This window comes from Primulina tabacum, chromosome 8, assembly GCF_025594145.1.
Source record: "Primulina tabacum isolate GXHZ01 chromosome 8, ASM2559414v2, whole genome shotgun sequence".
Taxonomy (NCBI): domain Eukaryota; kingdom Viridiplantae; phylum Streptophyta; class Magnoliopsida; order Lamiales; family Gesneriaceae; genus Primulina; species Primulina tabacum.
The window spans coordinates 6,842,994-6,857,313 of record NC_134557.1 but is presented as its reverse complement, the minus strand read 5'-3'; the positions used below and the strand labels follow the sequence as shown (position 1 = coordinate 6,857,313).

Below are 14,320 nucleotides of genomic sequence, written 5' to 3'. Positions count from 1 at the left end.
TAATAGGACCAAATTATACAAAAAAAGTCAAAGTTCTGTTTGATTACAACGTAACCGACAATGGACAACGTACAACTGGAAATCGATTGAAATATTTAGTCTTTAACCAATTTATGATTTAGTTGTCTGCACATGTAAAGGAGAAAGAAAAATATAATAAGACAAGAAAAAAACAGCAGAGTACCAAAATATGTAATGCAGTTTAAAATTTTTCTTTTTAGAAGAAATTGTAGTGAATACCTCCTCTAATCAAGATAAATAAATAAACAAAAATGGCAAAAAGGAAAAAAAAGAAGATTTTTTTCCTTTTTCTGAATTGTCCCACGTGTGTTTATTTGCTAATTAACATCGAAATATTCGAAACCAAAGGCTCTTTAGATCAGTGAATGTCCACACAAAAGATAAACTGTTTTCCCATTTCTTTTATTCTATTTCAAGTCAAAACTCACAAAACACCGTCGTTTTTCTATCTTCTTGCTTATTATTATTTATTTTTTTTTAAAGAAAGTCCTTATAATTTATAATTTTACTTTTAAAAGAAAATGTTGCTGATAATAACACCCAACTTATAAAGAAAAACTTTTAAAATCCTTGGATCAAAGCCTCGATCTTTTCAAAATGTGGGCCTCAATTACCCGAAAAGGACGATTAAAAATGCTTATACTGGGCCTCTTACAAAAGTAAAAAGGCCCAATTTACTTTTGAACTGTATCAGAAACGGAGGGAAACAGTAACAGCTTTATTTTTCCCATTCTTTTCTGATGTATTGCCCTCTAAATACCTCCATTCTTCTCAAAAGAATGTGTGACACTATGAACTTCACCAGATAGCAGTGTCGTCTAACATATATAAAGAAGAATGTGAATCTTGATCAGGTGTGACTACTGTGAGTGATGAAACACGGATCCGCTCTACGGAATGCACGATTAAATGGAGGGTGTCAATTCTGGTAGACTTGAACATCTAGTTGCGCAAATAAATAATCAAATTCATAGTGACATATGTGACCTACAAAATGGAGAAATTTACCACGAAACTGCGGATAAGGGGTATAAGTTAAGCCTTAGCAAGAAACAATGGATGGAAGGTGGGTATTCAAGCATCACTATTTGCCATCTCCAGGTGCATAAATCTATGCGTGCATACTGAACTTGGCTCTCTACTTGGACAGCTCAATCTCGGTTATAATTAATGGTTCTACTTTCATGTTCTGTCCATACGTAAATGGAAAAAACGAGCTTTATTCCTGTACTAGGCCTGTTGTTCCGGTGGGGTGGATTATTCGCTTCATTCAACAAACGGAACTGGGATACATTTTTGTCTACTGCACTAAAAATTAAAGACCAACGCCCAGACGACCTCCTAATTCAGTTATACTTATGGGTGCTAAGGGAGCTCACCGGGCATATTTTTCGCTAAACTAGTATCATATGCGCCTAAAAACTCTAGCCTACTGGATTCAAATTGATATAAAATCTCATTTTTTAAAATACAAAAAGCCAAGAATAAAGGAAATAAACAAGTATGGTGACAGGAAATCGATAAAATTCCCAGGCGGGATACTCTACCAAAATAGAACAAGAAACGAGAACTTCTCACGCTCTTTATTACAAATCAGAAACATGCACATGAAATTTTTGGTAATAATTCTTCCAATGAATCATAATTCCAAAAAAGCTGCAGTCTTTTCTGGTCTTCTGTTCAAAATAAGAACAAATAGCTTTTCCAGCAATCTGTTTAAATACGGAGTACAAAAAGTATATGTACTGGTATTTTTGCAACAAAAACTCAAAAATTCTAGAAGCACTTGGTACCCCAAAATTTGTTAATAAATTACACAATTTAATCCGAAAAAATCCAAGTTCTATACAAGCAACGGGAATACAGATTCAAGAAATGATGATCTTTTAAAAATTAAATTATGAATGAAAAATAAAGCCTAGATTATCGGCAAATAAGCACAACTTTTTTCCAACAATTTTCTCACCTCTGGAATGCTCAAATCCCAGTCGAACAATGGCAGCAATTCCGTGTTAAAAATGGTACGATCACAATTTCCAAATGAAGCAACCAATCTTGTAGCTATAGCAACAGACAACATAATCCAATGCACCACAAACCCAACACAGTACGCAGCACCCTAATTGATTTACCCGCCTCCGACCGCTTTTCCAGCCCTGGCGGTGATGACAAATGACTGGGCCGACCGTTTGCTGCTGGAGAATCTCCCGGAGGAAGTGCAATATCCGGTGGCTGAGCTACGGACTCCACCGCTGTCACCAGGCTTTTTCGCCTCAATCGGATTCCTCCCGAAATATTCTCGGGGCAGCAACACTCTTGATACCCCAAAAATAGCCACCGGATTCTGATCGAACACAGTCTGCGTGATGGATGCCTGAACTATTCCGGTATCAATGCCGACGGACCCATTAACCCGAGAGATATTCAAGGTAAAACTGCCAGCCCCGTTCTGCTCCGTGGCCAAAGTAGGTTGAACTGGGTTCACGATCGACTCCAACGAGCCCAGCGGATAGTATGAATGTAAGACATGAAATCTCAGCACCATGGCCTTTTTGTCAGCAGGTAATGACTGAAATCTGACGGACGAAGGTAGATCGGCGAACCCTTCATCTGTAGGAACGAAAAGGGTTATCCCAGCACCGCCCTCGTCAGCTTCAAACTCGGTAACAACACCGGAGGCGGTAAGCATCGATGCCGCCACATTAAAATTGTGCCCATCGATAAGCGCTTTCGTGATGTTCAACCCCAGAGTGGGGCGGGTTTCGGAAGCCATGAGGTCGAGATTATAAGGGACTAAGAGTGAGCTAAGCGAGAAGATTGACACGTTGTAGGGTATGGTTTCAATTAGGGAGAGAATGGTGGCATTCGAGGTCTCAGAATGTACGGTGACGTCTCCGGAGTGGGCATCGAAGGTAATGTTGACACTGCCAGAATTGGAGGTGGCGCGTCCAGTAGTCTGGAAGAGGGTGGTGACGAGTCTACCGTTGTCGGGCAGGCGGCGAAGGTCAGACCAGAAAAGATACTCGAGAAGAACGTGGTAGCGGAGGACATCGGCGAGGGTTGCGGAAGAGGGGCGGACGGCAGAGCGGAGATGTGAATTGGGAACAACAAGGAGGGTGAGGGAGGATCGATCGGCGAGATCGGCGGCGACGGTGGTGGAGGAAAGTAGCGAGGTGAAATCGGAGAGATCAGGAAATGGGGAAAGGAGACGGGTGATGTTGAAGGGGAAAACGGAGAGTGGGCAAGTGGAGAAGAGTAGTAAAAAGAGGAAAGTGATAGGGGTAGAATGGGGAACGAAGCTTCGGATAGCCATTTCTGTGTCTTGGAGGTAGGAGTGAAGAAACTGTATGTGTGTGAATGGGAATCGATTACGATGCGAGCCAGAATTCGAAGATTTTTAATGTATATATATACAGTAGGTCTTTTGTGTAACGGTCTCACGAATTTTTATATGTGAGACGGGTCAATCCTACCTATATTCACAATAAAAAGTAATACTTTTAGTATAAAAAGTAATACTTTTACACGGATGACCCAAATAAGATATTCATCTCATAAAATACGACCTGTGAGACCGTCTCATACAAGTTTTTGTCATATATATAATTACGAGTGATAATTTATTTTTGTGAAGCTAACTTATATAAATTATGTAATAGGCATTTAAATCATCAATCTAATAAAAGTTTTGGATTTTCTTTGGCAAGATATTTGAACTTATTGTTTAATTTATTTTATATACTGATGAAATGGGGAATTAAGAAAAAGAGAGGAAAGGGTATGGTACATACATTATGTGAACCTGACGTGAGCTGAGTGAGACCAGAATTTGGAAGTTGAAATGAATGGATTGAAGTTTGCACACTTCACTGCGTCATTTCCTCTTGTATTTTTTTTGTTTTGTTTTATATCTCTTTATAATATCAGTTTTTTTTTAATTTCACTTTTAATATGCTATTTTAATTTTTTTCCATTTTTATGACATGTCATAGATATGCGTTGATACGTTGTCGACATGGAAATACATATGTTGTATCACACCAATAATCTAAAAAAAACTAAAATGGTCAAAAAAATTAAAAAAATACATAACAAAAATCAAAATTTAATGATATAAAAAATTAAAAATAAAAATAAATAAATATAAAAAAATAAAAACGAAGTTTTTCCAATATTTTATATCGGCTTGAAGATACACACTTACATTGCCACTTCTATCATACACCGCCATTATAACCGATATAATCAATATAAATTCAGTAGTTTCTGAAATAAAATTTTAATACATTAAATCATTATCAAGACACATGATACTTGAAAAAAAAATAAAGCATTAACGATTTCAGAAGGTAGTTTGTTTACATACTATAATATTCATTTAACATTTTGTTCAATTATTGGGAGTATTTTGTTTTATAGGTAGTTTGTCCTCATGATAGGATGGATGACCAAGATTTGTCCATGCATATGTAGAATCCACTTTTTTTTGAAATTATATGTATGGCAAGATCTTATCTGTTGAAATGAAGTGAGAGTAGTGCCCACAGTAAGTAGCATCTCATTAACCAGTTATGACAAGACCCACTGAATGGTAACCAAATTGATTATTTGTATTTTGTCAATCTGTTCAATAATAATATAATATAGCATAAATCGTATGGGTGTCAATAAGAGTGAGATTATTTAGTGACGGTAATTTAAGATGCACCAGAAAACCATTTAAGAAATGTAATTCAATAAAAAAAAAAAGTCACACGTCTGTACCGCAAAACAAAGGTGATCTTTCCTTACCTTTTATTTAGCCTTTATTTGATTTGAAGGCTATTTTGATACACACAGACTTTAAAAATTAAAAAATTCGTATACTTATCATAAACTTAAAAAATGAATTATCAAATTGACTACTTTGATCATTATCAAATTTTCCCAAATTTAATTATTTCTAGTTAATTTTTGGCTAGCGCAAATATATTTAATATCATAGTTCTCACGCAGATGTTACAAAGAGACAAATAATTAATACTAGCTACATACAAATCCAACGTAATAGAGTCGAAAAACAATTCTTGAAAGTATGCACTGACCAAATATAGTAGGGTCGAACTTATTTTGTATTAATCAGACAAATCAACAACCAGCGTAATGGTTCAGTTCTCCCCAAACTTTTTCCTCAACTTCCTCCCATGAATTTGCCACCCTTAATTCTTTCCAGAGACTGAAAATTGCTCCCAGAATGTTTTCATCATGCAAAATACAATAGCACCTGATTACACATTAACCAATCCAAATAAATGAGAAAGGAGTCGCATCTGGAAAGACAAATCACAAAACATGGAACAAACGAAAGAAAAATAACATAACTTTGATAATTGCAAAGTAGTGGATCGAAAAAGCATCAAATAATAAGTTACGCTTTATTCATGATGACTAATTATAAGATCAATTAGGGACACAAGGGATTGTAAAGCTGAACTTACATTGCTCTGTATGAGAGTCTCCCAAACCTGCTATCAGCCACCGACTGTTTCAGTGATTCTTTTCCTACAAATGGACGCCTGTAGCTGTTAAGGAAGTGATTCAAGAGACGAGAATCTCCTCGGAAGACATCGAGATATATCGGGATAAGGTCAAGGAGTGGATCCCCTGTAGAATAGAATTATGCCAATTTACTCAACAACTGAAGGCAGAAAGAATAAAATCCACAATCAGTAATTTACTAGAAAATTGAAGGCAGGGAGATTAAAATTCTGGATGATTCTGGTACAAGTACATCTCTGTTGATGATAAGTAAAGGATGTACACGCAAGACCAGCATGCACACAAGATGAGCCATTGTCTATAAAGTGCATCAAATCTTGGGATTAATCCATGCTTGAACAGGAGAGGAACTCCTTATTTAAAATATAACCGTCAGATGTATTCGTTCTACATGTAACATATGTAGAACCCACACATGTATTAATGCATCAAACCGCACATGAAATATTTATCCTATGTAGCATATAGCTATCCTCAAATCTAGAAATATTTATTGAGATTGAGCCACTGAATTTGTATCCACAGTAATATGAGTAGTTATCCATCATATCAGAGTCTATACTAAGAGGGAAATGAACACAAGGGAAATAGAATTTGATTCTGTGACTAGTCTCCATTCTGATAGTTCCCACAGGGTACCAATATGCTGCACCAGAAATATATATTGTGCAAGCCGATAATTGACATTATTTACATGAGTAAACATAAGTGACTTCATATGACACCTGCTGCGAAAGAAAGAAGAAGATAGCTGCAGGTGAGAAACACATAAATTAAGTATATCTCTACATTGCAAATCAATTATCATCCTGAGGATTAAAACATTTTTTTTATGAGTCAGTCAGTCAGGTAACTTTTATTGAACATTGAAGAAGCATATATTCTTTTGTATACAAACTCATCCAAATAATTTCACCACAAGTTCAGATTTATTTTATCATTGTTTAAAATTATCAACTAAAGATAAACAAATGTCGATGTTGAATACTTCATATTTCTTCTACAAAACATCTACCCCACTGAAAATAGGATGAATAATACCAGTGAAATTATCTCAATATGAAGGGGGCTGCTTACAGAAATACTAGGCAAATATAATTTCAATTATCTTGCTGAGGAAGAACAAAAAGAAGTTGAACAAACACAGACGTCATGGAAAAAAACTCACCTATAGTTAAATCACTAAAGTCAAGGATGTGGCTAGGATACCATGAACAGCTTTGCCTGCAGCTTCTATAGGTTCTACTAGACATATCCACATGACCACTTTCTGCTAAACAAGAATCAGAAGCGATTTCCCCTGATACAGAGGCCGAGCAACATGGTGTCATGTATATGTTGTCATCCATCACATCCATGTGTATCCAGGTACAAGATTTGCAAGCTTCTGCAGCATTCTTCAGAGAAGAGAGATTAAATACAAGCATTAAAGCTTGTAGATATTTAATAATTGCCAAGGATAAAGTTTGAAATTGGATGTCAGGAATAAAAAAACTGAAGATATCATTACTAGTAAGAGAACTATGATAACCTCAAATATATCAATGAATATGGTCAGATCATGAGGGATGTAAACGTCGACTTTCTCTATCAGTTTACTAGGAATAGGATCACCCCTGCAAGATAGGAAGGAAAGTGTATAGATTTTAAATTAATTTAAGCTCCTCAAAGTTCATTCACGATATGTTGCGTGCACCATCCTCCTTGCATGCAACATCAAGAAGCATATAATGTCCCAAAAGATGAAAAAGAGTAAAATATTATTTTCCCTACCCTCAAGTTCACCGACGAAAAAGAAAAAGGCCAAAATACTATTGTGGTTGCATACTAATATACAAAGTTCATTTCGTAAAACCTGAAACTCAAAAGATTGATGATAGAAACCCTTTAATACCATGCAGTCAAGCGGTGATGGACATTCTTCCTTTTCTGGTTTATAATGCTGATAAATAATTTCCACTCAACTGGATTGCCAACGTGAGTGGAAATATTTTCTAATCCATCACCATATGATAGCTGCACATGATCTTCTCTAGCCCTTAGCATTGACTCTTGAGGAGATGGACGGGGAAGAAGATGGAGATTACACAGCTGCTCACCCAAAAAAGAAGCCAGATTTAAGGCCTCTTCTGATGAAAGGGTATCTCTACTGCAGATCAAACAATGTCAAAGCGGTGGTCAAAAAGAATGCATGCGTATTGTTTTGAGCCCATGAAGCAGGCTATGCTTCAAAAAACACTGCAGAAAAATTAGTGTTAAGAGTAATACTCACAGCTCAGCAAATATTTTCCCTCTGCATCTTTCTGTCACAATATAGGGCCACATACAAGAACTTGATTCGAATGATGGTGTTCGAGCTTTCTGATATTCGAATTGTTTTTTACTCCAGACCCCAAATGGATAATCAACTTCTTTAAGATTTAATGATAGACTATGGCTGTCAATCACCTCAGGTATGCAGCTACCATCCCAAGGCAATACTCTATACGATCCATTTTCAGAAAGCAGAATCCCACTGGCATATACAGTCGGAATGTATTTCTTCAAAGGAGAGTTCACATTCCGAAGTAGATTATGGAACTCAAGCTGTGACCACAATAAGTCAAGCTTGGTAAAATTGAACCCCAGGGGTGGGGTGGTTGGAAAAATACCACTTGATACAAGTCGGAACAATAAAATCATACCTCAGTGCCTAAACCATAAAGCGATGCTTCCAGGCCTCCTTCAACAAATATTTTTATTACATAGTCAGCACAAAGGTAGACCTGTAATAAATTGTACAGCATTTTTGTCAGTTCCAGTAGTGCTTATTACTTCTTCCTACTAAGAATTTAGCTCAGCTACTGAGAGAAGATAATCAATATGAATCAAACTGTTGAATTTTAGATGGGTAAAAATCTAGCTAATATAGCATGCAACACAACATAAGACTTCCGTAGTTCGACCATAAAGATCTACATCCATGACACAATGCCTAGAGGGCTAAAACTCTATGAGTCTCTCTTGGTTTAGATTGTCATCATCGCTTTTTTACATAGAGAAAAACAGATTAGCGTACATATGGTGGAAAACCTTTCCTAAACATAAATTATATAAAAAAAATACAATATAATTATGATTTCATAATATATTATTTGACTTTTAACACTAACTCTCAATTTTATAAGTACAAAAATGTACTGAAAAAAATCTTCATATTCAAAACAGCGAGACAAAGCAGGTGAGCAGAGATCTTCTGTTAATCAACAACACACGATCTTTATGTTTGTGCTCACAAAAGTATAGATCAGACACACAAAGTAAAATCACCAACAATTCCACCATTTGAACATGTCAGTTTGGCAGGCAGAATCATGTTGTTTTTAAATGCCATATGGTTCCTGTTCACGTTAGCAGTGAAAAGGGCAAATGTTTTGGTTAAGTAATTGTTAAGGTCGGCAGCAACCCCCTCCCTCTGTTTTTTTTAAGGATAGAAGTTTAGACAGCACCCAAGAAACAAAACCACAGTTCAAGATTCCTGCTCCAACACCATTTTGTACCTTAAATAGGTTGGGACATGGTGAAGAAAGTACATAACGCAATACAATATCTATGTGGTTCAGCCGTAAAGAAATATATCCACGACACAGTGCCCAAGGGCTAGAACTCTAATAATCTTTTAGATTAGATTACAATATTCACCTCTTTATCTCAAATATGAATTTTATTTCTACCACAAACAATAGACGAGAGAATTTGTAATCCCTTGGAAGCAAATCTTAGTACAAAACTTACAGGATTGCTACCAGTGCCAACAGGAAGTTTCTCATCATGGACAGGAGAGGGCAAGTTGTGAAAAGCACAAATTTCTCCCACGCGTTCAAACCATTTATCAGCACTGAGTGATAGACAGGCTCCCTGGAACATGAAATATATTCAAGTGAAATTTATGCAAAAGCTAGGATTCAAGCTAGACAAAGTTTGCATCATCCAACAAGAAAAGAAATACCTTCCATATTAGGTCTCTAAGTCCTGGTTTTCCGATCCAAAGTTTGCACAACCAATTTCTCATTTCTCGTTGTCCTATGCTGTTGCCAGAGCTCCATAAAGAACTATAGTGGTCCTTCTCTTTATCAACAAACGTAGCTAAGAAATTTATATCATAAGAATATTCTAGATTATCCAGACTGCAACTTGTTGACAGTCCCTCGGTGTCATTCCCATTGCATCTATTCTCAATGAAATGGCATATTCTTGCCCTTTTCTCTATCCTAGTGAGGTCATCATCATCCATTCTAACAGCGTTCTTCTGAACATCCTCAAAACCATCTTCATCAAGAGCAAGCAATCCTGCCCGGCAAATGCCTTTATGTCGATAACCAGGAGCCATATCCAAACATACAAATTCAAAGTTCTTGGAATTCACAAAATTCTGCGTGACAGCAATGGTCGTCTCCAAATTTAATATACAATGCCACCACCCACTGGGAACGTATATCGTCTCGCCAGGAAGCTGGGTGCACTCTATCGGTTTGTCATGTTCAGACAGAAGGGGATAATATTCCAGCCACCACTGCGAAAATATGTCAACACTTGGAAAAAATACAAATATGGAAAAAGAAAATGAAGGGGCTTAGAAAGTGCAGATCTTTGCAGACAATACCTGAAGCGAAGAGGGTGTTTCAATATTGACATCACCATCTTCATCGTTTACATGTACAGTCACTCCTAATGGAACTCTCCCCGGAGGATACATTGCCCACCTATTAAAGATATATGATATTACTTTCGAAAATACATAATCTGAAGCAGAACTGAAAACTATCGAAGAGAGAGCAAGTTGCATGACATGAGGATAGTTCAATGTCAACCACATTAATTACCTTTTACGGCCACAAAGGAGTGTGTTCCAAGCACTAGTTAGAGATGGATCAACATGCCAGGAGGCCCCAGATCTCTCTGGTCCAATTATGAGCCATCTAAAAGGTGGCCGTTGCTCGCCATCAAGAACATCAAAATAGTCTTCCTGAAATAGCTGGGGCACACTATAATCCTTCAATAAGTCTGGAGCAGTTTCCCCGAACTGCATTAACAGAATTAGAGAATTGTACCAACTATGACAAGAAATTCAACATTGAATTGCGAATAATGAGTATAATTAACAGACCTTTTCGTCAAAAATATATAGAGGATCTTCGTCATGCTGAACATTCATGTACGAAATATAATCCTTGAACTTCATAGTGATCTTTTTTGAACTCCTCTGCGATATTTTAAACTTTGTATCAGAGTATCTAGATAAAAGCAGTTCACTTGTCCATGATTTCCTCGCCGGCCAATTATCAGCTAATCCATTGATCAAAACCTGTTAAAAATTGAGAAATTAAAGTACATCACTGTCTTAAACACCAAGCAAATGACAGATCAACAAGACCGAGCAGTGACCACAAATTTGTAAATTGTACATTAATCTTTTCCTAATTGAAGCAAAAAAAAATTTTGCTCCACGCTAGTGGGAATAAGAAGAAAGTTAAATAAATAAAGAATCGATAGAAAAGATACAGCCCAGTGGAACAATAACCCATCAGGATCGTGTAGTTTTAACAATGTTTTGAAAGTAAATATGGTTAGGTAAATAAATAGCACTTTTCATGCATATACTGCAAATATGATATTGATGGCAAATTACTGCTCACGTACTGGTTTTTGACCATCATATGCCTCATGAAACTCTTCTAAAGAGAAATTCTCCTTTCTGTCCACATTTCCACTATCGAAATTAAATCCATTTAATGTGGTATAAGATCGGTACAACCTCTGGTATAGAAATAAAGAAGTGAATCCTGCAAGAGGTGATAAGACCATCAAAACAGGTAGGCCGTTATCATCACGCAAAAGCAAAAAATAAAATAAAACAAAACAAAGATTCTAAATTTGAATACCATCAAAGTGCAATGGTTTCTTTTGAGACTCTTCAACATATACAAGGGGCAAATCAAGTCTGAGATATAAGATGAAACTATCAGACTTCTATAAAATTTACTCAATGGAAGAATAGTAGAGAAGTGATAACAAAGGGAAAAAAAACAACAAAACATATACTGATGCAAAGCTGTTTTCTTCCACGAGCCTTTGTACTCCAACTGGCGATTAACGATGCGAAGGCATAGACTCATCCAAAGGGGCTCTTCACTGCATAATATATACATCACACTGCGAAAAAAAAGAAGATAAATTACTGAACTGTTCATCAACATAGAAATATTAAAATGAAAATGAAAGTTTCTGAATCTTTATAAGCCTACAGAGTATGGGGAAAACATCAATTTACAGATAAAATTACAAGAACGGCAAAGGGCGAAGTTTTAGATACTCAACAATTTGTCTAATTTGAAGTACATGGTTAGTATCTTCTCCGAAGGTCATTGTATCTGAAAGTAAATTAAATTGCCAAAGTAGGGGATAAAGAAAAACTCTTCCGATTTGTTTCCTTCACAAATGGAATAAGCACACCCAACCAGCAATAAAAGGATTTTCCCCAGAAAGAGTGGAAACATTATTCTTCTGGAATCTAGATGGAAAGATTCAGATATTATTCTCGTTATAAAATTATGCAGAATATATTACTATTATTATTACTATAACTATTATTATTTTTATTGTAACTATTATCAATTAAATATCTCAATACACTTGGAGCCAAATAATTTTTTAGAGAAACAGCCAAGTTCCTGGTGTGCACGTATACATGAACAAGATGGTGCAAACAACAAATGCATAAAATAAACAGGAGTCCAGTTTAATCCTATTGAATAGTTAATATCCTCCACAATTTCATCGTTATGTATTCAAGTTAGAATATGCAGCATTCTTAGATGTGTCAGAGCAACTATGGCTTAAGTTGTACTACTTATAGAGTACAAGATGAGACAACATATAATCATTCTTTCACAGTTTAACAGGCGTAACATGAAACAATTGACGTTCTTAGGTTATGGCTATGCTCTAGGTAAAACTCCCTCATCCCTCGATACCCTTGGATAATATGAGTAAGGCTCCACCCCATGTTTTGACGAATTAAGGGTCAATGGCCATAGCCACATTATACAGGGTATAACATACCCTGGCTATCAAAGACAATGTTCAATGGCCATTCTTATGTGAACAAATTGAGGTTGAAAGTTCTCTGCTCTTCAGAAGTCAACAATTAGCACGTAATGGACATGAAAAATTCGCTTATACAGGTCAATCCAGATATACAAAATCTAGGAAATTGAGTTCCAAACAATCTAAGAAGACATCAGAGAGCTTCGCGAATTTGCTGAATTCTTATCTACAGTGCTCGTTAAAAGTCTATCCCCTAACAAAACAAAAAATGTTTTACGTTAAGAACGCCATTTTTTCTTTTCAAATCGTATTAGTCCTGGTTATATATCTGCGATTAAATCTGATCGTCTATCCATCTTCACTATGATGACTGCAGGCGGAAATTTTGAAAACATTATAAATCTAATCTAACCAGAAAACAAGATGAATCGACGACCATACCTGCTAACGCAGGAGAGACGAGAAACATCACGAGGCGTGAGATTCGCTAATATAGAACACAAGATCTCATCCGGCAGAACGCATAGATCACCCAGTGCCTCCACTCGCCGCCGGTTTTCAAAGGGAACGATTGATTCTGATCGCAATTCGCCATTAGTGTGAATACCTAAACCGACGTCCATTGGAAACAAATATAATTTATCAGAAGAAATGCAAATATGCAATAGATAGACGCGTAGAACTTATGCTACTCAGAGAGAGAGAGAGAGAGAGAGAGAGAGAGAGCGCGAGCTGAATATCCTTTTTCCTTTAATTTTTTGGAGTCTCAATTGTCATAGATAGACACGACTTAGACGTTTTTTTTTTGCTTCTCTCCCCCGCTTATTTAATCACCAAGAGCCAACACGCTTTATACGCTTTTCTCTTTCTCGGATCCAAACAAACCGAATCGAGTCAAATAATAATAAAAAAATTAAAGCTCGAATTCGACTCAAATTAAGTATATTCAAATTCGAGTTCGATACGAAGCTCGAAAAATTCAAATATCTTGGCTCGAGCTAAAATTCAAGTTTGAGATCAAGTTTGGCTCGAAATATTCGAACTTATTCATGAACTATTTGAACTATTGCTCGTATATTAAAGTTCGAGAACTTCGTTTGAAAGCTCGAAATGCTCTATATATATTATATCATTATATTGTATTAACAAAAAGTTAAAGATCACGAGCTATCGAACAAAATAATTTTAGCTCGAGTTTGGCTTGAAAGAAATTCGAACATGTTCGATTTTGGCTCGATAAATTCGAATACAAATCAAATATTTATCAATTCGGCTCAAAAATCTCGTGAATCGGTCAATTTGTAGGCACCCCTACCCTTCTCCTCTTATTTTTAATTTTTCCGTGATGTAATTATTTGTTGTATTTAATTCGGTTTATGCTATTGTAAACGTTCCAAGAGTGAGATTAGATGGTGTTATGAAAGATTTGACAATAAATTGAATTATAAGTTATGAATTATAATTTATAATCCAATATAATTATCGAGTAGGTTATTGTTGAGACGATATCACGTATCTTTATTCGTTAAACGAGTCAATCATGCTTATATTTACAATAAAAAAATAATATTTTTGACATAAAAAATAATATTTTGTAATGAGTTACCTAAATAAAAGACAGCTCACAAAAGTTGCTCATAAGGCCGTCTCTCAAAAAATTTATTATAATTATTTA

The 14,320-nt window shown here is 36.0% G+C and overlaps 2 protein-coding genes across 3 annotated transcripts; both read right to left on the bottom strand.

The window, feature by feature from the left end:
- Positions 1-481: 481 nt before the first annotated feature.
- On the bottom strand, positions 482-3,427 carry LOC142553455 (fasciclin-like arabinogalactan protein 4). Its single transcript, XM_075663723.1, is given in 3 exon segments — positions 482-963; positions 1,988-2,266; positions 2,268-3,427. Coding segments are annotated over 2 exon segments (1,251 nt in total). The 5' UTR covers positions 3,335-3,427; the 3' UTR covers positions 482-963; positions 1,988-2,082.
- A 1,552-nt stretch (positions 3,428-4,979) lies between these two features.
- Positions 4,980-13,387, bottom strand: LOC142553454 (lysine-specific demethylase JMJ21). 2 transcript variants are annotated; one of them, XM_075663722.1, is made up of 16 exons: positions 13,087-13,385; positions 11,641-11,751; positions 11,481-11,539; positions 11,239-11,381; positions 10,706-10,903; positions 10,422-10,621; positions 10,202-10,301; positions 9,548-10,111; positions 9,334-9,456; positions 8,244-8,324; positions 7,832-8,145; positions 7,454-7,708; positions 7,091-7,175; positions 6,728-6,956; positions 5,499-5,664; positions 4,980-5,284 (listed from the first exon to the last, which is right to left on the bottom strand). In XM_075663722.1, exons 1-16 carry the CDS (start codon positions 13,266-13,268, stop codon positions 5,149-5,151), a joined length of 2,946 nt encoding a protein of 981 aa, XP_075519837.1. In that variant the 5' UTR covers positions 13,269-13,385; the 3' UTR covers positions 4,980-5,148. The 2 variants fall into 2 exon arrangements, 1 of the variants encoding a protein (XP_075519837.1); XR_012821947.1 differs by lacking the exon at positions 4,980-5,284 and having other exon boundaries at positions 5,501-5,664; positions 6,728-6,946; positions 13,087-13,387.
- Positions 13,388-14,320: the final 933 nt, after the last annotated feature.

Coding starts and splice junctions, on each gene's coding strand:
- LOC142553454 (XM_075663722.1), bottom strand. CDS start 13,268: ATGGACGTCGGTTTAGGTATTCACACTAATGGCGAATTGCGATCAGAA. Junction 9,457..9,547: donor TTAGAGACCTAATATGGAAG/GTATTTCTTTTC, acceptor TTCATGTTCCAG/GGAGCCTGTCTATCACTCAG. Junction 7,709..7,831: donor GGGAAAATATTTGCTGAGCT/GTGAGTATTACT, acceptor TTTGATCTGCAG/TAGAGATACCCTTTCATCAG.